The 26963-nt window shown below is 37.0% G+C and overlaps 1 protein-coding gene across 1 annotated transcript; it reads right to left on the bottom strand.

The window, feature by feature from the left end:
• Nucleotides 1-1159: 1159 nt before the first annotated feature.
• Nucleotides 1160-26963, bottom strand: IQUB (IQ motif and ubiquitin domain containing). The gene is given in 12 exon segments (XM_086609905.1): nt 1160-1328; nt 3569-3754; nt 8482-8730; nt 10318-10494; nt 11902-12072; nt 17228-17403; nt 21366-21576; nt 24497-24618; nt 24621-24651; nt 24896-25071; nt 25177-25338; nt 26513-26963. Coding segments are annotated over 12 exon segments (2280 nt in total). The 3' UTR covers nt 1160.

The raw sequence follows: 26963 nt of genomic DNA, 5'->3' as shown, positions 1-26963 counted from the left end.
ACCCATATTTTTCTTCATAAATCCTTTTATCACTCTGGAAGAACACAAATCTCAGCAGTCATTCCTCTCTTCAGGCTCAGATCCTGGAAAGCACATAAACCAACCGGAATGCTCATTTACTGCAATTCTACAATTAGTTCAGTACTGAACTAAAAGCCAGAATCTGAATTTAATTGTAAAACCCATGGAAAGGCTGCAGTCATGTTAGAATGCAGCGGTCAGTCAGGTACTGGTTCTACAGTTCATGTTGTGTTGAGGGAGTCAATCCAGCTGTTTGCAGCTGTTTGCTGCCGAATATATGCTTATTTTTGTTTGTAAATGCTACTGCTTTTTCCTAGGCAGTTTTACTGGTCAGAGCAAAAGGCTTTGTCCTAGGTGAAAACCACATCTAGAATAGAACCTGCAACATTCTGTAGGACTTCATTGAATGTACACCATATCATATTTTTTCTGTAATAAAACATAAACATAAGTATGTTTACAGAGAAAATTGATTTCTACTTTAAATAACACAAACTCCTCAAAATATAAACACATTCCAAATAGTCTGCATTGTGTATTTCAAATTATAAGTCTAATTTACAATTATTTCAGTATCTTGGATACAATAATTACATGATAGCAGCTCCACTACGATCAACAAGATGAACTATAAAACATAAATTTATTCTTTTGGACAAATGTTTGCAAGGCAAAGCATCTATATTTGGAAGGGCATAGGAATTCTCTTGTTCTGTAGGAATTTAGGGTTAATTAATTTAAGACGAGATAAATAAATTTAACATAGTGTTTATAGTATTATTTTTCTAATCAAAAGGTGACAAAGAATTAGCTAAATTCCCCCAAAAGGAATATTACACTAGAGACAGAAGGTTCCAAACAACACAGGCATACACAGAAAGACAGTCACGGCTCTAAAAATTCAGAATTCACAAAGCTTATCAACAACATTTTACTTTTTAAGTAATAAGGTTACAAAACATGAAATGCAGTTATATTGACAGGTCAAGATCAAATTACTTTATCCTCTGAAGTTTATTTTTTTTGTTTGTAATACAATTAAGGTATTGATGAAAAAGTACATTTCTTTAAGACCAAGGAAATTGTATTAATCAATAATTCAGTTAACTTCTTTAACTTCAGTTAACTTCGCCTAAGAGTTATGTTTTCCTACCAGTAGGAATAGACGTAGCTATTAAAAAGTCATTTGCATTAGCCTGATTGTCACTTCTATGCAAAAATGATGTCATTGCTGGAATCTGAGCAAAGTAGTGTTTTGCCCGGATATGCTTATGTTTTATTCTGTGAATAAATGCTGCTTCATAAGCCTGAAAGGAAAAAAAAAAAATCAAATTCCATTAAATAATATTAAAATATCTAGCAACCTATATGTTTCTTCATATTTTAGACAATATAAATAGTGACCCTTTAATAAACTAAGACAGATAATTTATTCATATACAATACATAATGAAATATTTTGTTGTTCTATACTGCTACCTCATGGCCCAATAGTGAAAATTGCTAACCACTCCTTGTGAAATATTAGTCACCTTTTAAGAACATAAAAACTTCTGGCATTTTTTGATCTGAACAAGATAAAATTAATTTATTTCTTTTCAGGTAAGAACATTTTACTTACTTTTGAAAATTAAAAAAGGCAATGCTTGAATATCAACATTTGCAAAGTGATGACTATAGGAAACTTCCTTGACAAGAATCAGAGTGATTATTTACAAATAATCATGGCAGCTCGCATTTTGCAGCATTTCAGTCAGCCTTTGCATTCAGCAGTGACATTTTCCTAAATTTCTAGTGATCAGTAGTAGTTCAGATGATGTAATGAATAACCAGAATACTTAGTTGAAAAAACCCTTTGCTATTGCTATAGTCATCGTCATGAATAATTGCTATTAAAGAACGTTTTTGAGAGGCCTTTTTTTGTTTTGGTGAATGAGAAATAATGATTAAACTTACAACAGTTTAACTTTACTTTATTTTCCTCATTTCACGCTCTTTTTTTTTTTTTTTAAACAAAGCTTTGGCCATTATCAGTGAAGAGAGGTGACTCCTCACTATAGCTGGCCCATTTCTATTTTTGTAGCAAGAGCTAAGTGAAAAAACAGTTTTCAGGTAAGCTTGCATACCTTACCTGTTACTCTTCTGGCCTAACTCCCACCTCCACTGAAGCTCTGGACCTAATCAAGTTAATGGCATCTCTTTGACTATGACATCCAGACTGATGAAGTTAAACCAGGTAAGTGCATAATCAGAATCTTTGCCTGCCATAATGCTAGTAAGATAAATTTACGGATGCAGAGAAGCATCACTAGATTCAGACTGTTTGAACAGCCTTGTTAAGTGAAAGTGAGAAAGAAATGAAGGAATTTCCAGCTTTAAATTGATTTTACCTTTTAAAGCTAATGCTCACATAAACATGTATCTGCTTGAAGACACAAGCTGGGCACATACAAAAAAATATCATGGATGACAGAATTCCCTCTACCTTTAGAATTCCCTGACTGATATATTTTGTCTCCGAAGCAAATCTTTCATTAAGAGAGCAATTAATTTTCTCCATCAGTTTAGTTATCACATACTCTTCAGACTTCCAAAAAGCAGGCAATGAGTAACAGCTGAAGTTGAATGTGACGCACACATATTGTGCTAGAAATTGAATTAAGAACACTCTGAACAAAAGGATGCGATACAACAACGACCTCAGATCACTACTTACATAAATCAATAACCTAGAGGTGAAAGGCTTAATAACCCGTTACTAATTGCAGGACAAACACAAGTCACGGGATTCTCCCGTGCCTTAGAATACTAAATACTCCACCGCATGATGTTCAGCTGGGTGAGATATTTACCAGACTACCATGTTTAGATATGGAATTTGCAGGGAGTGGTGTAAAAATACACAGTTTCAATGACTTCTTTAACAAATTCTGAAGGTTTTTAACTCAGAACAACAACTATGTTTTTATTGCTTAATTGCAAAGTATAAGATTACATTGTCAGGGGTGCTTAAATGACATCCATGTAAGAAAGGAAATTGATACAAATTTTATTATGACAAACGGTTAAATTTAGACAGACCCGTTCTGTTATTTGATGAGAAATTATAAGGCCAGAAACTAATGAGGCCAGAGCATGTGCAAGAGCACAGGCACAGAATTGTCACAGTATTTATGGTTAGTCTTTAGTATGTTTTCCACCCAGGCCAGCCCTCAGCTGATCTGATGACAGCTGAGGGAAGAGCACAGGCATGGCACCGCTCTCAGTAGGCAGCGTGGACGAGGCCACTTAGTTTCTTGTGTTTTGGGAGAGAGAACCAGGGCAAGCCAGAGTTCAGGTACATGGACAGGAGTTGTACATGCCAGCTGCCCTCTGGACTAATGCCTGCTTTATTTAACAGTACAGATGCAATCATTGAAATAGTCACAATGGGCCAATTATAACAGGGATGAGTAGAAGGACTAAATTTGGCCAAACATCATTAGGCACAAGATTCTACTGAAACATAACATCAATATTGTAAAAAATTAAGCCCATCAAAATTTACCTTCTTAAGATTACACAGCTTAAGATGTGCATCTGCCTCATCTTTAGTGAGGAGTATAGTGTTCCACGGAGACCACTCACGCTGCTTATCCCATCTGACCATAACCAAATCATAGAGGTCACTGCAGGCACTGAGAGCTGACTGACAACCCCATATGTTCTCAATCATGTACTGCAGATCTTGATGCTGAAATGGAAAACAGGGTTAAAAAAGAATAAGCATGTTTCATTCTACAAAAAAAGCATTGCAACCATATAAAAACCCAAATAAAGGTTTGAGTAAAAAAATTTTCTATGCATATGTCATATAATCACTTGGTTAAAGAATGTCTAGACATAAACATCCTCCTTTAGCATGGTGTGGCAATTATTAACTGCATTTTTCTTGTATCATCTCTAAAACATCACATTCTTACTTTGATTGTCTCTGCTAATGGCAATTCATATCTTCTGTTGACATTCTGAATGCTTAAATGCTCTTATAAAGCTTCTTAAATCTCATGTTTTTTCCCATGTAGCATACTTAAGCCTGTTCAGACCTTTTTGGTTAACAACAATAATCCATCTCTGTCATTACTGAGATGATGTCACCATTTCATTCTTGGATTCAGAATTGATGTTATTCAATAAATCAGATATTACACTACTAAATAGCTTAAAGTTTACATATAATCAGAATAATATGGTCTGGAAAATGCAGGAAATTAGGACAAGAAAAACTCCCACCTGTGACAGACCCCAAATCACTGCCTGCTTTGCTTTCTTCCCCTCACTCTACTGTTGACATATGAAGAGTTTATTGTGCTCGTGATACTGTTGTTCATTTTACCAAATGAGATTATAAAATCAGGTAGCTATGCTACAATATTAACAAAAAATAATAGAAGGTCTGTTTGTAAAGTTTTTCTAGTACAGAAAGGCCTTTAAATGTACTTTTAACCTATGTCTAAGGTTAATTTACGTCAATCTTCATTTGTTTAATTTATTACTAGCCATCTGAAATCATTACTAAATCTTGATAAAAACAACCTCTTGAATTAAAAAAAAAAAACGAACTCAGACAGCAGTTACCACTGAACTTTGGCAAGTTTTTCTGTCACCCTCCATTAATTCTTCTCTGTATTAGTCATGGAAAATTATTAGAAGACTTTTATCTACAGGAGTCTGTAAACAACAGACTTCTAAAGTTTTCTTCTGAAAGAGCAAATTGAAGAAGACTTATTCCTCTAAAAATAAATCTTGAGTTAATTAATTAAATAATGGTGCTTACATGTTACTTATTAAATTCCTGACAAAGGATGAATGAAACTATACCAACACAGTGCGTTAGTGAAACGTAGCTTCATGTGTTCTCATTCATCTTGTTTCCAAAAAATTCTTGCAGGGAAAATGTAAGATAAAAGCTGTGCTTTGAACGTCCACTGGCAAAAATCTGTGCCTACTGATTCCAACAACATAGGACTGCTCTTACATCTGATCTTAAATCTGGTCCTATAGGGCCTCCTTTATTAGGTTTCACTAATTGGCTTCTGTTTTCGGTGTTTCCTTCTTTTCACAAAATTTTAAATAACTTCTGTATCTTCTTAGAAGCCAGAAATTTGTAAGCAGATATATTAGCAAGTACTACTATTTGTGTGCTAAGCTACACATCTCAGAAGGTCTTGCAAAAAATCTATACTGAGGCACACAGGGTCCACGTAAAGCAGATCCATAATTTGACTCTTCCTTTTTCCTGGATTACAATTTTTTTTTCCATCTGAAAAATAGGCAAAAACTTGTTCTATGTTAAAACACCTCAGGTTATGAGGAAGAGTTTGATTTAAGAGACTTCTTTTGCACTTTTTAAAGGTAGCCATGCGTTTTGCTGCAAAATTTTACAGTTAATCAATTTCAAATGATGCTTCCCTCCCACTCCCCTAATAATTTGTTCTGTGCTCACATGGAACAGAAATTGCCTTCAAGCACTGTCATCTGACAGGTTGAGAGCAAGTATCATCGAAGGCTCAGCAGCTGAGACTGGGAAAAGAGGGTAGGCACCAAACCAATAAAGGAGTTTAGTGTATTTGTAACTTAAAATGAATACAAACATTCCCATTAGGATGTTGCTCATCAAGAAAAATCCAAGCCATAGTATGTACTATTGATTCTAAGGAGCATGGCATAGTTAAACCCTCTGAAAGAACAAAAGGCAGCCGCAGGACTTGACACATTTGCTGAACTAGTTCATTTTGATACCAAAAAGGTCTTAAGCTGCAGTAAGCAGGATTCAGTGGAGCTACTGTAACTCTCATCAACTGCTTTTTGCCGTTTAAACCTTAGAAGCACTCCTATAGGTGGTCAGAACACAGAATCAGTATGCAGAGATCTGAAGAAAAATCTTTTATCTTCTCACAAAAGTCTTGCATCTATCCACCGACAATACAATCAGAGCCAGTAACAGTGCTGCACCAGGCAATGAATGAAGCTGTCATAGCTGCTGCAAAAGACTTCTAGTTGTGCCCAAGTCATAGAATCATAGAATCCTCTGGTTGGAAGAGACCTTCCAGATCATCGAGTCCAACCATTCGCCCTGCACTGTCAGGGTCCCTAAACCATTCTGCTCAACACCAAATCTACATGGTTTTTAAACACCTCCAGGGATGGGGACTCCACCACCTCCCTGGGCAGCCTGTTCCAATACTTCACAACCCTCTCTGTAAAGAAATTCTTCCTGATATCTAACCTAAATTTCCCCTGGCGCAACTTGAGGCCATTCCCTCTCGTCCTGTCATTCATAACATGGGAGAAGAGACCGACCCCCATCTCCCTACAACTTCCTTTCAGGTAATTGTAGAGAGCGATAAGGTCCCCCCTGAGCCTCCTCTTCTCCAGACTAAACAGTCCCAGCTCCCTCAGCTGCTCCTCAGAGGACAAGTTCTCTAAACCCTTCCCTAGTTTTGTTGCCCTTCTCTGAACCCGCTCCAGCACCTCATCGTCCTTCTTGAAGGGAGGGGCCCAAAACTGGACACAGTACTCCAGGTGTGGCCTCACCAGTGCTGAGTATAGGGGGACAATCACTTCCCTGCTCTTGCTGGCCACACTGTTTTTGATACACACCAGGATTCCATTGGCTTTCTTGGCTGCTTGGGCACACTGCTGGCTCACGTTCAATCGGCTGTCAACCAGCACCCCCAGGTCCTTCTCTGCTGTGCAGCTTTCCAGCCACACTTCCCCAAGCCTGTAACACTGCAGGGGGTTGTTGTGGCCCAAGTGCAGGACCCAGCACTTGGTCTTGTTGAATTTCATACAGTTGGCCTTGGCCCATCAATCCAGTCTGTCCAGGACCCTCTGTAGAGTCTCCCAACCCTCAGGCAGATCAACACTACCTCCCAATTTAGTGTCATCTGCAAACTTGCTGAGGGTGCACTCGATCCCCTCATCCAGATCATTGAAGTCATTTCTAGATGCCTTAGTGCATTTTTTTGGCTATAAGTAAGTAGGAGACAGATGGCTGTTGGGAAAGGAAAGGTTAAAAAACAAGTAGCAAAGAAAAAAATTAATAATTTAAGGAAATGTTAGGAAAAAAACCCAAGGAAATTAGTGATTTAAGATACAGACCTTTGTAGTTTAGTTATTTACAATTCCAAAGAGAAATTGAAGTTAATTTGCATGAAAACGACACGGTATCTAGAGATGTTGCAGTGGTACAACCACAAACAGACCTGCAAGTGTCAGCAGCTAAAAAGCAGTCATGTTTCAGTGAATCAACAGCCACCAGTCATCACAAGTGATGTGATGTGAGAGGTCCAAAAGACTTTGAAGGATGTTTACATATTAAGGTAAACTGAGTTAGACACAGACAAAAAAATTTTCAGCTTAAGTGAAAACCAATATGGATGAACATCATCTACAAAATCCAGGTTCTTTGATAATATTTCTTAACAAAGGCATGATAATTAAAGAATCCAAATTCTTCCAATCTGACTTAATATAAGTCAGATATTTACGACTGGCTTTTGTTTGGTTGGTTGTTGTTTCAGACATACTGAAAATAGAGTTAAAAAACTGCTCGATGAATGTAGATGTAGAGATTTTTTACTACTAAATCTCAGAAAGTTCAAATAAATCTCGGCTGCTCAATATTTTCAATAAATAACACTTTGCAATTCCCTTGGATTTAAAACCTTCCTAGTGTATTCTGGATGTCAAATTATTTTGTTGACAAAATAAGTAACAACAACAAAAGAGATAATTTGCTGAAGACAGAGGCTAGAAGTTCTTTGAACTGAGTTGTTCCAGTAATGATTATTAAGAAACATTAGCTACTTAGTAATATTGCAGAAGATTACAGATTATAACAGATGACAGTAAAAAAAAAAACAGAAAATTAAAATATTTAGTGAATCCCTCTCCTAATAAACGCAAACCAGTAAAACTTCCAACTACACAGATATTCTACTGACATAGAACAGGAATGTCAAAACCTCAGTTTGTCAAAACCTTGTCATGAAACGATTTAGTTGTATTACTAAGTTCAAATAATGGGGCTCAACATGTTTCACTAGCATTATGTCTTGAACACTATTATAGTCACAAAAACATTATTGGTGCTTTACAGATGATGCCAGTATCTTTAACCAACAGGATGGCCGTAGCAGAACCAGAAGTAGAATTTGGATCATCTGATTCTTTGATCTGTCAGCTACACTTCTACCTTCTTTTAATGTATAGCTTGTAACCACTTTTTAAAGTACAGCCATATTTCAAGAGCTTAAGTGCTTCTTCTTTATGGTATGGAACATCCCACCTCACAAGAAGAAGTTTTTGTCACTTCTGGCCTATTTCTCCACCTGTCAACAACATACACAAGATAAAGGAAAAATTATAGTCAAAGCCACTGGTTTCCATTTTTAGCAATGCTCTTTCAGACAGTACCTGAACTAAGAAAACAATTTTAGCATCATCCTGATAATCAGTTTCAGACTTTCTGAGATTTTCTAGTATAAGTTTGTACTTCAAAAATGCTTCTCGTCGCCGAGCCTCATTATCAAGCTTGCAACACAAGCGACATCTGCCAATGGTGCGGGAGTTAGCAGGAATGGGAAACTCAGTAGATGGTAAGTAATTTTCACAACTATGACAGAAGTTAACATTTTTGTAAAGCTTTAAGGGATCCGGTGGAACCTAAAAGATTTAAAAAAAAAAAGTTAATTTACTGCAAAGTATCTTTGTATTACTTGTGTGTCGGCCTAACTCTATTGGAACACATTTTACATACATTCAAGGAAGTATTCTAATATGTAAACGCCAGCAGTATTTATTTTAAAATATCCAATAGGGTGTTTTGGTTTTTTTAAATAGAAAATCAAAAGCCATTCTATTTTCTTACTATACTTGTTAAAATCAGTTATACAAATCAGTCAATTAATTTTGAGCTACACGAAGATCCTAGACATCGTGCTCCAGTGCTTGTGTTGGCACTTTTATGTATGCAGATTGCGAGCCATTCTGGAAAGATGACAACACAGCAAAAAGATAAACTAATTCTTCTGCATTTAATTTTTCACATAGAATCTGCCCTTTATGTCAAAGATAAAACCCTGAGATTACGGGCACACTAATATTTTGGCATAGGAATATAAAATCATGACAACTACTTGTCTAAAAACAACACAGGGGAAGATAATAAACTAAATTTGCTAATGACCTCTTCACCCTCATACAGCTTCATGGGTTCTGGAAAGAATGTAACGTAGTCTGTGCAGAAGGTCCAAGTCTGTAATTGGGTAGTTTGTTTGAGTACTCTGATAAACCAGCTACCTATTGTGGTCATTTGCCTTCTTTTAAAAGTACCCTGAGGATTTGGTCACTTTGACTGTTGATGAACTGCCACCTTTTTTACAGTCTACAGAAGGTTACATGACTCAAATACAAATATAGGTGCAATTCAGCTTTCAGCTCAAGGTACAGTTAACCAAAAGTCACAGAAGAAAAAGATCTCCCATCTCCAGTCTCTGCTACGACACATCTAGGTAACCCTGTTCATAAACCTACTGTAAGATAACTGTTAGTTGGTTCTAAATCCCATTAACATTTACTGATTTTCTACACCTTAGATACCATCAAACACTGTAAAAGGAACCCTCTTCTCATAGATGCAGAATACATGCTGCTGCCCAAAGCAGCAACACATAACAGTGAATCATATATTTAGTTGTAATCTCTAGTCACAAAACTCATACAATTTGAGAGGTGTCTACCACGATCTCCATATCTGTCTCTCATTAAGTAGCAACTGGTTGTAAAACAGAAGCTCGTTAACAGCTCTTGCTTAGGTGCAAGCTCATCAGACATCACCGACAATGGCAATGTTGTTCCTTTCTGGACACATGGGATGCTGCCCTTCGTCCAGTGAAGAAAATTATAATTGCTTGCTCTATTGGTTCCTCATTTGCTATTGTATTTACTGTTACTATCCCATAAGATCTACCATTTATAATTCTCAGATTTTTCATACATAGAGTTCCTGGGCTCTCTCAGTGCTACCAGTCACTTGTCAGGTTCTTATACTCATGTCTATGCCTTATGCTTCCTATATAAGCATATAAGATTATTTATATAAAGCATCTGTACTTGCTACTTCTTGAGGAACTCCTCCAGCAATTCTACAGCAAAACGTAAAATAAAAAAGCTTTCATTGTTTTCCATTCCCCTTCTCCATCATCCTTAGCTCAATGGCTGCTATGTCGGACTGCAAAATAAGAATAATACCTTAAGTATCCTAGCAACTTCAGGGTTAAACTTTGGAGTTTTAATATACTGAAGAAATAATGTACAAATTCTTTTTCTCAGTCCTTCTAAGTTGTATTCTTTCACCGCTCTCGACATAAGATCAACTTCCCTGTCAATTAATTCCACTATTTCCCATGTTAATTTACATTCATGTTCCTGAAAGCAGACATAAAGGAAAACAAACAATAAGGAAGCAAACAAACAAAATAATTCTACTGCAGATATGAAAGCAAACTACAGATTCTACGACAATCATCATTTATACCTCTGTATGTTCACATAAGAACACGTTCATATAAGAACCCCTTAGCATCCTAGGAAACCAACCTCCAAGAAAACTAATGTAAAGAACTAAAAAACCAAGAATGTTTACAGATTCTGCTTTAAGGAGCCTGTATATGTAACAAAGCCGTGAGGAACTGTAAACCTGGAGGCATTGCAAAATGTGCAATGAACACATGCAAAGTTTTCAGTTTCCAAAAGCCCCAATAAACATGTCCCTAAGAAGCTTCCTTTGACTATGTGATAGATGTAACATATATACACAGTAGATAGTTTTAAAAAAAAAAAAAAAGCTGCCACCAAAAAAGTCAAACAAAAAAATCCACCACACGGCATGGAGGACGTTATGAGTTTATTTGGAAACTAGTCATTTGAATATTTCAAATGCTTAGCAGGAGATCCTCCAGAGAGAGATAGAGGTGAATAAATTCAATGTTTTCTCACCTAAAATACAGTGCTAATTTACAGAAATTCTAGAATTTGTTCACTACAGCAATATTGACATATTACAACAGGCAGGAGTTCATAAAACAGCAATGCTCCCAATGCTATATTGGCTTTAGATCAAATTCCGGTACTGCTAAAGCAAACAGCAAGATGCTCGTTTGTTTTAGTAAGAGCAGGAAGCTGCATTCTATTCTAGTTTGATGTCAATAGTATCAGCTTGAAAGTACCTTGAAACTCTTTTTTTTGGTACATGAATTGAAAAAAAAAATAATAATATGAAAGACCAAAAGAAATGCAGTCATCTTCTAATTCACTGGGAACACTGGCAGCAGCAGTGGGAGTGGGGAGTGAGGGGCAAATTTAAAAAAAAAAAAAAAAATCAGTATTCGCCAACCATAAAACTGGTAACCCAAACCAACAGAAAGATAAGGTTCTAAACAGAAATTTCAAAGAACTGCGAAAAAAAAAATTGTAATAGTCACTTACATCTCTGCTTTGGTTTTCATCAAGTTGCTACAAATATTAAGCTAAACTTTGTATTAAAATTGTATTATGTATTAATATACAAAAAAGTCTGAAACTACAGGGTTAAAATTCTAACACAACTTGAAGAAAAAATGTGCATATCACAAAGTGAAATATGAATTTAGAGTATATCTGGAATGTAAACTACATTCTCATGGCAGGTGGTACACTAGGCTTTCTCTTGCTGCCAGCTGGTCATCCTGGCATCTGTTTGCCAAAAGAAGCATTGATTATGTGTCAACACAATTAAGTGACCACCTTTGGGAAGTACAGCTTCAAGCTAAACATGAATAGAAAAATAAAACTTACCTTCACTGTACGTCTGAGTGTTAAGAGTATATCTATTCTCTCATCTTTTGGGATGTCGTTCATGCTAATGCTGCGGTAGATTTCAAATAGTTCTCTGGCACGGAGTGTGTACTGTGTGTCCATTTCAGTGATTTTTCCATCATACGCTTTCCATCTCTTAGGTTGTGCACACTTCAGAAACAATTTGTATAATTCTGAGCTATTATAATCTGATCACCAGCTGAACAAGTGCATTGTGGTACATTGAGTTTCACCAGAGCAAACAGAGACTTAACATTAATGCTTGACTAATACAAAAAGCTAATTCTATTGTCGATATTTATATAGCACCTTTTCCACCAGGCTAAGTATTCAATTGTATACTTTATTTAAAGCTGCAGGTCATGAAAATTTTGACTTATAGTATAGTAAAAATAAATAATATTCTCCTACAGGGATATGCTCTACTTCTTTAAAAAGAATTTACTGACAGTAGTGTTAGAATACATTTGCTCTGTATTTCATCTTGCAGTCATAAATCCCTCTAAACTATCAGCAAAAATCAATGGGACTGTTGACTGTGTAAAGATTGCAAATTTAAAGCCTCAGAATCTACTGCAGTACAAAACATCTCCAGGGAACTGTTTTATTTATGTTAGCTACACAGATGGATAGAAGGCACAGACTTTGTTAAAGCTGACTAAGGCAGAGCACGAGTTTACAGCTTATCGGATACTTCAGCTAGCTTTTTGTTTGCTAACTTCACCACATACCATACGCCTATACTGCGTCAATTGTCTCTTTGCACATCCTTACAGACAGTGAGAAGTTACATGGTGTCAGCTGCACTACTCAATTTGAAAAGTCCGAGCATTCTCCTCTTTCTAGAGGACTGGCTTGGGTTGCAAACCACACTGTTACACAGGGAGCTAGTTCACTGTGGAAGCAGGTATCAAAGTCCAACAGAAATTACTATCACTAACCAAACTCCATACTCTTTCCTTAATTGGGACAGCTATTTGGAACCTCACTCTGTGTATTAATCATTCTCTTTCACTACATTTAGAACTTGATTGTTCACAAACCCCAGTAAACTTCACTTTGCAGTCTCAGCATGAGTTAACTACAGCAACACTTTGTGCAGCATTCACATGCCTAGTAGTTTTCTGGATACGACCCCAGCATTGATGTAATCATTATTTTGATCAAATATACAGGCTTACCATGGAGATAACTCATGAAAATATCAAGAATATCAGATAGTTAGAACAGAAATGATTAGTCACCACCACAATCAAAACAGAGCTTTCCCCACTTTTAAATAAATAAAATATACAGTTAGGTAAGCAAAAGAAAGACAAAATAATTAAAAAAACGATTTGACATGGAATAACTGACATTTAATTACACTATCAGTGGGGGTGGAACTCTAATTAAAGGTGGTGTTGTCAATCAGAGGTCACGATTCAGAGCCAAAATTGATTAAGAAATGCAATAGCAAAACCAGACATTAGTAAAAAAAATAAAATTCTTAATTCCTAAGTGAAATCTTTGAACTTCTGCAAAACTAGAAAGACACGATTTTCTCTGTCATAAAAAGGGAGCCTTCTACTGGAACTTCACGACTTTGTTTCACTGTCTTTGTACAGTACTAGAAATTCTAAAAAAAAAAACCAAAACAAAACCCCAAGCAAACAACGAAAACCACCCGCCAACTTAGAAGCTATATCATGCTGTAACTCCTTTGTATAATAGACTGGCAAAAATCACCATTTTCCACGCAGCTGTTAATCCAGTACCAGCATTTGATCATCTTCAGTAAAATCACTTAAAACAGAAAGGTCATTTGTTTATGATAGGGAGAGTCAATGGGCAGAGTTTACCTTAGGAAATGGTTATTAAAACCAGGTTCTTCTGATAAATTTGCAACAATCCATATATCAGCTAGCAGCCTTGGTATTCCACTCTGCAAACAACCCTTAACACAGACCAACAATATTATGATAATGTCTAAATTATTCAAAGCAAGATATTGTATCTGTAAGTTCTGTAATTTTTTCTTACTGCCTCATCATAACTGGGTATTATAAAATAATTTAGAAACAAATTATGTTGCTTTTTACTGCAAAAATATAAAATACAGAGGTCTCATCAATAGGAAGACTTCTAGTATTTCAGAAAGAATCACAAGCTCTCTGATCTCAGGACTGTTTTCATGTATTCAAAAATGATGTGAGAAAACTAAAACTTCGAGATTTTTTTGCCTGTTAGTCTGCTGGCAGTGCTGCAGAATTTACAATAATCCTGTTATCTGTACTACTTCAGAGAGCATGACTACTATAACTGCACTCTGCTGCCAATGCCAAAACATAAAAAAAGCACCTGAGGAGAGAAACACACCACCACAGATACAGAGAGAAAAAGGTAAGAAAAGTAAAAAAAAAAAAAAAATCCATAGGACAGGTGCAGAAATAGCACGAAGCATGAAAGGTATGAACTAAGCAAGAGTTAATAGTTACACAAATTCTCTTAAGAAAATATGATTGCTGTATAAAAGCTTAATCAAGTACTTCCTCTTCAAAATACAAATGCTAAAGAAGAATGAGATCAGCGTAAAAAAGAAACCCCTAGAATGCAGCGCACACACAACCAGTAGCAACCATGGTACAAGCACACATGTATGAGGAGGTACATGCTTAAAGTAGCATAGAAGTGAACAAAGGTTTCCATGGAGAAGCAAGTTTCATATCAAACTGGCTGTTGTAGCAAAGTGAAATGCTTGCAGTCTTCAGATGTGAAAGGTGTTATTTCAACTTTGACTGGCAAGTGTCCAGATTAACATTATTAGCTCAAAGTTCAAGTAATAACTGAATAATCTATAATCTAGCACTCCAACAATAAGTTTCACATTACAGTTTGAAGTGTTTAAATTGCACTGTTACAGTCATAACAAACCATCCATTTAATGTTGAGATTTCCAAAATTATTTTTATTTATTTTATTTTTCAAGAAATGCAGTAATTGTTACTTTCTTTACCTCTGAGTTAGGTTGCTATCTATGGCAACAGTTTAGAACAACCCTACAGCTGACATGATAAAAAAACATGAAAAGAAAAAATTGTAGTAGTTCAGAGGCTCACTAGATTTTCAAATTAAAATAAACCGGCCTCTTTAATGAAAAACATAATATATAAATTTAAAATATGAATAAATAAATTAGGAGTAAGTGTTTCAGAAACATGTCCACTGTTGGGAAAAACAGAACATCTCTTGTCTCTCATGTATCTCCTGAATCTCCAAACATCAATTGTCACTAAGAATTCAGGTACTAAAGAACATTTTGCTTCTGATTCCTAGATGTAAGAAAACTGTAAAACTTGTGAGAATACATACTGGAAGTAATCTACATAGGGTAGGACATTGGAAAGCAGTCTTTAAAGGAAAAACAAAGATAGAGACTCAGCTAAAAGTATTTGTTTTGAATGTTCAGGCTTCCTTTTCTGAGACGATAACAGAATAGATTGTAAACAGTAGAAGCAAACATTTAACATAGAAATGATTCAATATTTTGATATCATTCCTAAATATTTAGTTTTCTGGTTGTTTGCATTCTTGAAAGCAGTAACAGAGCATACAATCACATCACAGTAATAAACTCGGTAACAATTCCACCAGCAGTTCAGATAAGTAATTTCTTCATAATTGAAGAAAGGTAATAGATTTTATCAAATCACTTGTTACAGTCCTGTTCCCATACATCAGCAAAAAAAAAAGAATGAAAAAAGTCTATTTTGGATAAAACTGCCATTTTTACTTTTGAGCGCAAAATAGTCAAAATTACAAAAGAATAATGAGATAGTAAAAAACCTATTTCTCTTGCAGTATTTATTTTCATAATTATCATAGAATCATTAACGTTGGAAAGGATCTCTAAGATCATCAAGCCCAACTGTCAACCCAATACCATCATGCCCACTGAACCATGTCCTGAAGGGCTCCTCTTCTTTGGAGAAGAGGAGGCTGAGGGGAGACCTGATTACGGCCTATAAATACTTGAGAAAAGATGGTGGGGAGGTAGAGGAAGGGCTCTTTACATTAGTGACGGGTGATAGAACAAGAGGAAATGGGCATAAGCTTAGTCAGGGGAGATTCAGGTTGGATGTTATGAAGTATTTCTTCTCTGAAAGGGTTGTCAGCCACTGGAATAGGCTGCCCAGGGAGGTGGTTGAGTCCCCATCCCTGGATGTGTTTAAGAATAGGGTGGATGATCTACTTGAGGATATGGTTTAATGGGGATTAGGGATGGTTGGACTCGATGATCTCTAAGGTCTTTTCCAACCTAGAAATCTACGAATCTATGAATCTATGAATATATATTATGTCACATACTATGAAAACAGCCAGAAAACAAACTAGTGAATTAACGAATGAGTTGAATACGATAGAAGATTCAGTCAAAGCACTTCTAGGTTTCTATCCTGTACATGAAAACAGAATAAATACTTTCTTCAAAGACAGGCACATGACCAGAGGCCTGTGCTTAATGGGGAAATAAATGACAAATCTAGTTTCTGAAGGATAACATTTCTGAGGGAAGAATAAAAAAAAATAATCAATTAAGCCATTCTGTAGGCTTAAAGTTTAATTTTACAAATACTTTCTTAAATGATTGAATTTAAGTTTAAATGTGATAATGAACTTTTCACTATAGAGAACAATGAATAGAACATACCAGAGGGAAAATCCCTTAGTCATTAGTTTTGATCAGTGAAACTGAGTATTTTTGAAAAAGAAGCAAATAGGCAGATTTTTAAATTTTCAAAAACAGATTAGGAAAGAGCATAGTTTAATGCATGAATTCCTACATCACTGTAATGCACACAATACAAAATACAGAATGGCATGCAATATCTTGATGCTTTATAGCCTTAAATTAACCACTCTGGATTGTTAGAATTTGAGCCTCTAAGGCTGTTAACAGAGCCATCAGAATCACATTCTTTATGCAGAATAGCTACATAATAAATTCATCCACTCAGTGCTATTTTATTATATTATATATAAACACCTGAGATTTACCACAGACACAGGTAATTAACAGTCTTAATGATGCACTGCTAGTCCTTCAATCAGTCGCAGAGCTAAGAAATTCTCAGCTTGGAAAAAGAAATGTACTGAATTGCACTGACATGAACAACCAGATAATTTGGATATTTATAACATTAGCATTCACATGATTAACTGTTAAAACTAAAAAAAATACTTTTGGCAGGTCTTTTTTGCAGATGTCTTTTCCGTTCCTGTACTTTGGTATTCTTTATGTTCAGCCTAAAATGACATCACTGACCTTTTTCAGAAAGTGCAGTATTGTTTTTTGTTGATTCTCCTCATCTGCGTTTAGTTTGTGTCTCCCAATGGAAGCAATCAGCTGTGTCTCTTGTTCCAGAAGTCCACAAAATGCTGCCTTTCTTTCAGCTCCAGTAAGAGTTCTGTTAATCCGTTCAGTCTCCTCCTGCCTCCATACTACAGATACAAATATTTTGAGCATTTTTTACAACATGTTTTCCAGTGAAACTTCTACTTTCACGTTTAAGAAGCAACATAATTAATTTTCAATATTCATGGAAGCCAATTTTTATGTTAGGAAATTGATTGTTATGCATACTTTCAACACAGGCAAAATGGCCCAGAAATGAATGTAAATTATACAGATGTTCTGTGAGAGTGTGTGTGTACATCAACTCCAAACTGCCAATTTGTACTCCAAACTCAAAGATGGGTTAGGAGAAAAAGGAGCCGTATGTGAGAAAAAGAATTTAGCTCCTGTAGAAACATGTGATGAAATGATTTCTTCACGATTTTGCATCTAAAATAACTGAGACTCAAACAGTTCCAAAAGGTATGAGCAATAGGAACTTTTTAAACAATTGCTCATCAAAGTCACAAGAAAAGAAACCATGGAGATCTTCTCAACAAATTAGGGACAGAATCTTACTGCGATGCCACTAGTACTCAGTTCTGAGAATACTAGTGCTTCTCCCTGCGTAAATGAGCCTGAGGTCCTTCAAAATGGAGATAAAACTTGACTGAAGGCCATGTTTAGCACTCCAGGTCTGACACTGAATATTTCAGTGGCATCATCTTTTGGCATCTAAGGTAGACGGATGCGCATTAAGAATTAGACAGTCATTGCTTTACTCTCCCGTTCTCTTCTACAACAGAACCCTTCAAGTAGAAGCAGCACGTAATAGCACAAGATAGCAGTGACAGCGGCACGTGAACCAGTACACATGGTACAAGAATCCCGCCTTCTGACTCTTAGGGTCAAATCACCAAACCACAGGTACCTGCTGCACTTCTGAGTGCACACAGAAGTACGCACGTGTGCCTATCACGGTTTATTTTGTAGCATCCATTTTTTGACTACAAGTGCCAATACACAGACTAAATGCCCTTACAGAAATCTGTTCGTAAAATCAAATTGTGTTTAATGTATAGTGTTTTCCTTTGCATACATTGTAACTATTCTTGTTTTTTCTGAAGACTCTGTTCCATTTCAAATACAACTGCAGTTTTGCAGGGAATTTTGTAAGATCCAACACTTCAACATTCCTGAACAATATCTCAAAGTGTTGTTATTGTTCTGGAACAGTTATGCAAAATCAAAACCCAAAGTAAAGAAAACAATCCAACAAGCAACACACACTTACTGAAAAAACCTATAACATCCTGTATCGGGTAAGATTAGAGGCAGGAGGAGGGAAAGGAGGAAGGTTTATTTTCTGCCCGTGTTCTTTCTTATCTACAATACCTTATGTTTCCCAGTCTAAAATATTTCCATTCATTTCCTTAAGGGTCTCCAAACTTTGGTATTAATATAACAGCTGTCTGACAAGATACATTTTTAAATAAAGTCATTTCAGCAAACAAAAGCACTGTATAGAATTAATTTACATGAAGCTTTATATGCCTGAAGGGAGCAGCAACTTCAAAGGTAGAGCTAATAAATATAGTAAGCAATTCTGTACTTACAGAAACGAAGAAGCTGTCAGTTACCATCAATACTCACCTCCTGATTCACCATATACATGCAATCAAGCTAAAAACATTCCTCTTAGATTATCCGTTCTACAGGCAGAGGTTTTACTCATTATAATTTTTATTTCAGTTTTCATAAAACAAAGTAGTTCATGCTTTTCAAATAAATAATCAACTACTCCATATGCAGACACACTGAATATATAGATACATCTCATTTGCACCATACAGCCAACAGGCAAGTTTTTGCACCAACAGGAATTGCTCGTACTGGCTGACCCTGTAACAGTATCCCCCTGTTGTGATCAGCAGCAATAACCTTCACAGCCCTCTAGAGGACAACAGACTCATTCTATTACTGTCACAATGATTTAGCTTGTGTAGACCGTTGACACTGTAAGAATGTAAAAGTAGTTTCAGATGCAGGTAAAAAAAAAAAACTTCCTAGAACCACTAAGCTCTATTAAAATAAAGAGCATGACTGCAAGTCTCCATGTAGAGAAGCAACTGGTCAACAATGGTAAACAAAAACAAACTAAAAAGATTGGTACCAGATGACTATTTTTAACAAAATGTTTAAAAGACATTTCAAATACTGGAGTTTTCTTTTCCAGTTTTGAAGTGGCACATGTTTTTTCCGGTTGCCTAGATATTAAATTCCTGAAGATGCAAAGCTGAAAGTTTTATTATTTGTGAATCCAGTGATATTAAACCAAGCCAAAGAGACACTTATATATTTTTTAAATCTAAATATATTGTGAATATCAGCATTCATTCACAACTTTAACTCAGCTTTGTTGTTTCTATTGCAAATAAGACTCATCACACTTTAAAAAAGAAAAAGTGGATCATATATTTGGTAGCACATTAGCTAGGAAGCAGTTTTTTAAAGAAAATATTGCAGGAAATCAGATACCAAGTAGCACTTGCCATATGTGGAGAGAAAAAAGAAAAAATTGAGTATCTTGGCTTTTGATTATCTAGTCAGACACGTCTTTAAAAGGGCTTGATTCTTGTGAAGTGAAACGCTAACTATCTATGAAGGAAAAGGGGAGAGGGAGAAACAAGCCCTAATGAATCACAAATCTCATGAAGATGGCATTCCCAAAATTCTGAAGTTTAAGACCAGTAATAATTTTTACGCTTGTCACAAACAGTAATATTTATAAGTCACTTATACATTCAGACAAAGTGATTTGTTCAATGCTACACCAAGTATGACGGTACTAAAAGATTAGCGTATAACTTGGGAATTCTTGAATCATGATCCTAAGCTCTATGAATAACACATGCCACCAAATTTATACTCGGTTTACCATGGAAGAAATAGCTGGGATGGTTGAAGGTAGGTCAAGTGGCTTTGTAATGCAGCAGGTAATCCACTAGGCCAGCTCTGCTACAGGCTCCGTAATGTCCAAACTGTCAAAGTTACACCACAAGCAAGCACTGCAGCCTCAGATACACGAGTTGTTACAAGTCACAATGCAAGCATCCTGCTTAAAAGGAGACATTTCAAACAGAACTCTTGCAGTTGCATTAAATGTTGTTTCAAATTCGCTGCTTTCTATTGTTTTCTTTTTTTTTCAAAAGGACTTACTCTAGGTTTTTTATTACATTTGCAACATTATTCTCCTGTAAGTTATGTCAGTTATCTGCAGTATTCACCTTATTTATTCAGGAAAGTTTAGAGGTGCTTGCCTGTATTAGACACCATCCACTCCACCAGGAACAATAAGTCTTTCAGGATGCCCTGTAGGATTCCTAACAAATTTTTAAAATTTCGACAACACAGTTTTGTGAAACATGGAATAAATTAGAAAAGAGGAAAAGTATCAGTAGAAGACGAGTAGGACAAAAGGAATAACCTCAGTCATATACTGTAAAATTCTAGGAAAAAATGTAATCCATTACAAAAAACGTATATATTAAATGATGAATGATGGATCTTAATACTAATTTCTTCATGGCATTACTTTCAGCATCTTAAACATAGAGTAAAAGATTGAAGTAACTCTGATCCAGAAAAGCAGTTCCTGTTCCTCTAGCTGACCTTAACATTAGAGATGAATAAAAAAAGAATAATAAAACTGCCAAATACCACTATTCTACAAGCTGATTATTTCCCAAAAAAGGTGTACTGGTTTTGTCTGGGATAGATTTAATTTTCTTCATAGCAGCTTGTTTTGTGCCATGCTTTGGATGTTGATAACATAGGGATGTTTTAGTTACTGCTGAACAGCGCTTACACAGAATCAAGGCCTTTTTTCTACTTCTAGTAATACATGACAATCAACTAATTATTTTAAAATGAAAGAAATTCCACTATAAGTAAAAAAAAATAATAAATCATGGAAGTATCTATAGAAACACGTCAACAACATAAGTTTGTTTTAAACAAACTGTGTTATTTTGCTGATTTAAGAGTATCTGTTTAAGAAAAAACTTACATTCTAAAGCATGGTACAGTAGCTCAAAGTCTTCTTTTGTTTTAGGGTTCAGTCTTCGCTCATGGTCCCTTCTCAGTTTTTCTTCTTTCTCTTTTTCCCTCCGTAACTCTTCTTGTGCCTCCCATGCCAGCCTTAACCTCTTTTCTTCCCTCAGATTTTGTACTACATGTATAGCATGCCAACGACGGAAATATGTCTGTAATACTATCACCTGTACGTGACACAATACCAAAGAATCATGAATTTAAAACAAAACAGTATAATACTTTGTTCTTAACTGTTTGTTTTTTTCTAGCTACTTAACTATGTTTTCTAAGATTTGTCTAGTACTCAAACTAATTTAAACCTTACAAAAACAGTCATGTACTACCAGTCTGAACATTAGTATGCTTACTTATTTAGGTAACTGCACAAGTATAACTAGTGAGTACAGTGAAGAAACTAAAATAATAAAGTTGAAATATAAACTACAATTACAAAATCCATTTTCCTTTTTCAAATCTCTCCTTAAATAGTCTTTTGACACGTATTGGTTTTATTCTTTTCAGCTTTGTAGGCAGAGGTCCTCTTCTTACTATCAGTTTACATAGTGTCTAGATTGGGAGTTAAGACACATATATGCAAAATTTCTTTTAAACTTCTAGTTACAAAAATCAACGCATACACACAAAATCATCTGCATTTTGTTTGTAAACAAATAATGAAAGTGAAGTTACCAATGACAGAACTTAAAAAAGAAAATTAAATATCCACTTTCCAAAGCTGTAGCTATTAAAGACTAGGGAAACATCTATGGTATGCTATACAGGGAGCTGCTGTGCTTTAGCCCAGCCAGAAACTGAGCACCATGCAGCTGCTTGCTTGCTCCTCGCCTGCCCCAGTGGGATGGACAGGAGAAAATGTAACAGAAGACTCAAGGGTAGAGACAAGGACAGGGAGGGATCACTCACTAATTATGGTTCCAGGCAAAACAGACTCGACTTGGGGAAAAATCAATTTAATTTGTTACCAATCATATCAGAGAAGATAATGAAATACAAAGCCAGATCTTAAAAACACCTTTCCTCCACCCCTCTCTTCTTCCCAGGTCTACCTCCTCCCTGCAGTAGCACAGGCGGATGAGGAATGCGGGTTGTGGTTGTTTCTGCCGCTCCTTCCTCCTCAGGAGGAGGACTCCTCACACTCTTCTCCAGCTTCAGTGTGGGGTCCCTTCCCATGGGAGACAGTTCTCCATGAACTTCTGATGTGAATTCTTCTCATGGGCTACAGTTCACAAACTGCTCCAGCACGGGCCCCTCCCATAAAGTGCAGTCCTTCACCAACAGACTGCTCCAGCGTGGTCTTTTCCACAGAGTCACAGCTGCCTTCAGGCACAGCCACCTGCTCTGGTGTGGGGTCCTCCATGGCCACAGGTCTTCACAGACTGCTCCACCGTTTCTCTGATGGGCTGCAGCGGGGCAGCCTGTTGTCTCAACATGCGCTGCAGGGGAATCTCAGCTCTCACACACCTCCTCCGGCTCCATCGTCACTGACCTTGGTGTCTGCAGAGCTGTTCCTCTCACATCTCACTCCTCTCCGCTGCAGCTGCACCGGACCTGGCTGGCCCAATGAACTCTGGTGGCCCTGTCGGGACAAGCTCTGCCCAACAGGTGCCCCAGGAGCGGGGCACTTCAGAGCACTCCAAGCCACATCGCTGCCCTGCCTCTGCCAGGTGATGGGAGTGGGGGGCGGCCCAGCACAGACAGCCATCTGTGCCTTCCCTCTCTCTGCTCCAGGTCCCATCTGGTGTGGGTTTCCTTGTCTCTTCTAAAATATGTAATTCACAGGGGCACCGATTGGCTCAGCCCTGGCCAGAGGCAGGTCTGACTTGGAGCCAGGGAAGCTTCCAGCAGCTTCTTACAGGAGCCATCCCTGCAACTCCTCCCCCACTACCAAAACCCCACCACACAAACCCAACACCGGAGCACAACACACAAGCCTGAGATTCTGCCTGCAGAGTTAGCACTTGCACCACAAGGAGTTTAGCCAGGTCCATACCATGAGCTAATAAGCATTGCTCAGCGTTGAAAGCTACCAATCACAAAACCACACTAATACAGTTATACTGTCTCTAGAGACACCTTAACCTAACATTTCTCTTGAACACGTCTTCAGCTAGTATTTCAATATGGAACTACACTGCACTGTGCAAATTCATCAACTTGAACCAACACCAAGCTGAAGTCTCTCTACGGTGCACTATAGATTACCTATAGATACATTACAGATTTCAGCAAGTGGCACTAATGATCACAGTAAAACATATTGGTAGTACTGAGGAAATGGTTGCCTATTTGGGTTCCACTTCTACAAGATGCTTATTGCCATCAGCTAATGCTCACCAAATAAGAAGTTCTTAAAGAAAACTTCTACCCAGAAAATTTCAAAGCATCTTGCCAACCATGCCAATACAATTAACCTACTTAGACACTTGGAGAATCAACTGTTTCTCCATTTATTTAGATTCTGACTGTTTATTTTAAGCAATCAAATTAATAACTAGAGCATTTACAAAGCAGTGCCCTGCCTCACATGATGTCGAGCACACTTAAGTTAGGTGTGCCGTCACTGAATATGTAGTTTTCAAAAAGCAATTTGGAATGCCTAAATTCCAAGGTGTAGCATTGGAAGATGCCCTACTAAGTGTGTTAAACAAACAACGCGAGAGAATACAAAACCCAAAAGGTGAATGCAGGTCTCCTAAATCCTAATGCAATACTCCATCCATTTGAGGCCATATATTAAGCATGTAGCTTAGGTCCTTCCAAAGAGATCACGAGAACGTCACAGGGACAAGCCTGTTTTAATCCCTAATGCTCTACACGGAAGCTTAACTGTCGCTGTAAGATATAAACCAGTAAATTCAGAATTCTTAATATTTAAGAAATCGTAAGGTTTCAAATGTTGCTCAAAACAAAGAGCAAACACATGCTTCTCCCATATCTGAAAGATGACAAAATGTGAAGATTAAGCAGACATTTTGCAGTTCACTTTTAAATTCACTCTTTGAACACTCTGAGCACTCATTAAATATTCAGACAACCTTCAGAATACTTTGCTTTACAGATAGTTTCAAACGGATAAGAACTTACTGCTTCAAGTCTACGTTTATGATATTCTTCCGCTGTAAGATACTTCCCAGGACTTATTAGTTTGTCAGTCATATCTGACACATACAGGCCAATTTTAGTCATCTGTGTTGATGTTGTGTTTTTGTTTGCTGTGGCTTATTTTTTTGGAAAACCGTCTGGGGAAAAAAACGCATGTCAGATTATAACAAAACACAGAGAGTTTTTTTCCTCATTACAGTAAGTGGCAAAATTAGCTATTTGTAACAAAAATCACAAGGCTAATGATATTCATCCACTAAATACTTTCAGTTGCATGCTTCTTTCTGATCTACTTCCTCATTTCTACTGGAAATAATTGTGTCAACATTCTATTCCATGTGGCAAAATCAACATTCTAAAAAGACACTACAAAGCCATTACCTGTGTTTCCCTACAAAATAACTTAATTTCTTTGTCAGGTCGTTTTTTGGGTATTGTTTGTGATCCTGCATTATGAAATTCCACTCCTGTTATCCTGTTCTTAAATCCACCCAGAAATGGTTTATGATAGGTAGGTCTTTCAATTTTCACAACTACATCTTGGAATGAATCAGAATCTGTTAAAATGGAAGTTCCAAGATAGAAATATTGTTTCTTTTAGTAACAGATTGAGATTAGAGTACGATTATGTATAGTGCTACACGTTTAAGGACATCATTTACCTGTTTGTACTCTGACAGTGATGACATCAGGCATGTGATACTCCTGTTGAAATCCTTTCCCAGGAAAATGTTCCTGATCAAGACACAACTTCTCAGACTGGATAGTTTCATCAAAGGTAGCCCAAGTCCTCCTAACAGCTTCATCATCTTCAATCACGCTTCCTAAAAATAAAACCAAAATTAATTCCTAATATGCTTCTTGAAACAAACACATAAATAAAAGAACTCAAGTTTACCCCGAGATGATTGTATTGAAACACTGCAACACAGAACAATCATAGATTTTTGAGCTGGAAAGACAGCCTACTTGAACGCTGAAACAGTATTATACCCTTTTAAAGAGATATCCACCATAATACTGTCACCACATAAAAAATAATTCATATTACAGTTTTTTAAAAATTACAGTAAGAAAATCTATTTGTTTGCAAATGCATAATTTTAAATTAAAGTTATCCATTTACGCAGCAAACTTTTATTGAAAAATCTTACCTACACCTGCTCCAATTTAGATCTGATCTAAGCACACGATGGCTGAATCACTGTTGTCTATCACACAATACTTGATGTTGTGGTGCTCATTCAGAGACTGTATTCTGAACCAGGTATACTTAACCTGAAGCTCCAGGAATTACTTCTTTCTGATTTAGAGATAAGAATCCATCTGGCTTTGGTACAGTGCCCTTCCTAGGATGCGATCACCAGCTGCTGAGGATGAGAGCATCTGAGTGCAGCCCAGCCAAGAGGAAGGCAGCCAACAGCTCCATACTGCAAAGGGTCGCTGAGCAGGACGTGCTGCCTTCCACTCTAAGGGTCTAAGAAAACGGGGCACTGAATTGGAAAGAGGAAGTAACATGGAGAGGAACAAGTGCAGGAAATGATGGAGCGTTTCAGGGACTGCAGGCGAAAGGAAAGGATAAAAGAAGGGTGGCAGGTAAGTTACAAGAGAGTCTGAGAGAGGTGAAGTAGTGAGGTGATTGCTATGGTCGAGTCTAAACCGTTAGCAGCCCATGTACTCGGGTGAACTACACGCTGCTGTTTTTCAAATGCATGTACAAAACACGGATATATACTCATGCACATTTCTGGAAATGAAGACGACGCTATAAAAATGCCATATTAGCCTATAAATCGCTACTGCAACTTGAGATAAAGAATATGTTGCCCACCTTTTCAAGCATGTTTTATATGAGAATTCAAAAAGTTCCTTCAAGACCAAAAACCGGTAAACATGAACAGAATGGGAGGGGAGGTGTGGTCTGCAAGAAGCCATAATCAGGCTGAAGGCAAAACATCTTTAAAGCCCTAATGTCCAACATTTTAATACCTTCTTTACCTGTTACTGTCCCACTTGCCGTATTCTCTGATAGTACCGAGTTTTGAGATGTTTGCTCTTCTCTTTCTGAATTTTCTACTTCAAATAAAGTACAATTGTCACTGGTAACAGGAGATGTGCTCTCAGACGATGCGCTGAATGGGGAATATGGCTCAAATACATCCCACTCATTATTTCCGACCACTTCTTGGTTGCCTAGTCCTTCGCTGGGTAATTCCCACTCTGCTGAACTTGACTCCTCCTGCTCCTTCAGAGCTGACTGCTCCAGACTGTACACAGACTGCTCCTCCGACTGCATGGTGTCTGTAGCTTCTGAAGGCAGAGGCTTCTCTGCTGGGTCCCTATTCTCAGCCTCGCCGACTGCTCTTCCTCGTGAGGGTGCTGAGGGTTGCTCCGCACCTGACCTTTCCATTTCAACAACTTCCAAGCAACTATCCGATGGGTCTTCCAT

Source organism: Tauraco erythrolophus, chromosome 4 (genome assembly GCF_009769465.1).
Source record: "Tauraco erythrolophus isolate bTauEry1 chromosome 4, bTauEry1.pri, whole genome shotgun sequence".
In the NCBI taxonomy this organism is placed as follows: Eukaryota; Metazoa; Chordata; class Aves; order Musophagiformes; family Musophagidae; genus Tauraco; species Tauraco erythrolophus.
Note: the sequence above shows the minus strand (reverse complement) of the source record. Positions and strands in the feature narration are given on the sequence as shown.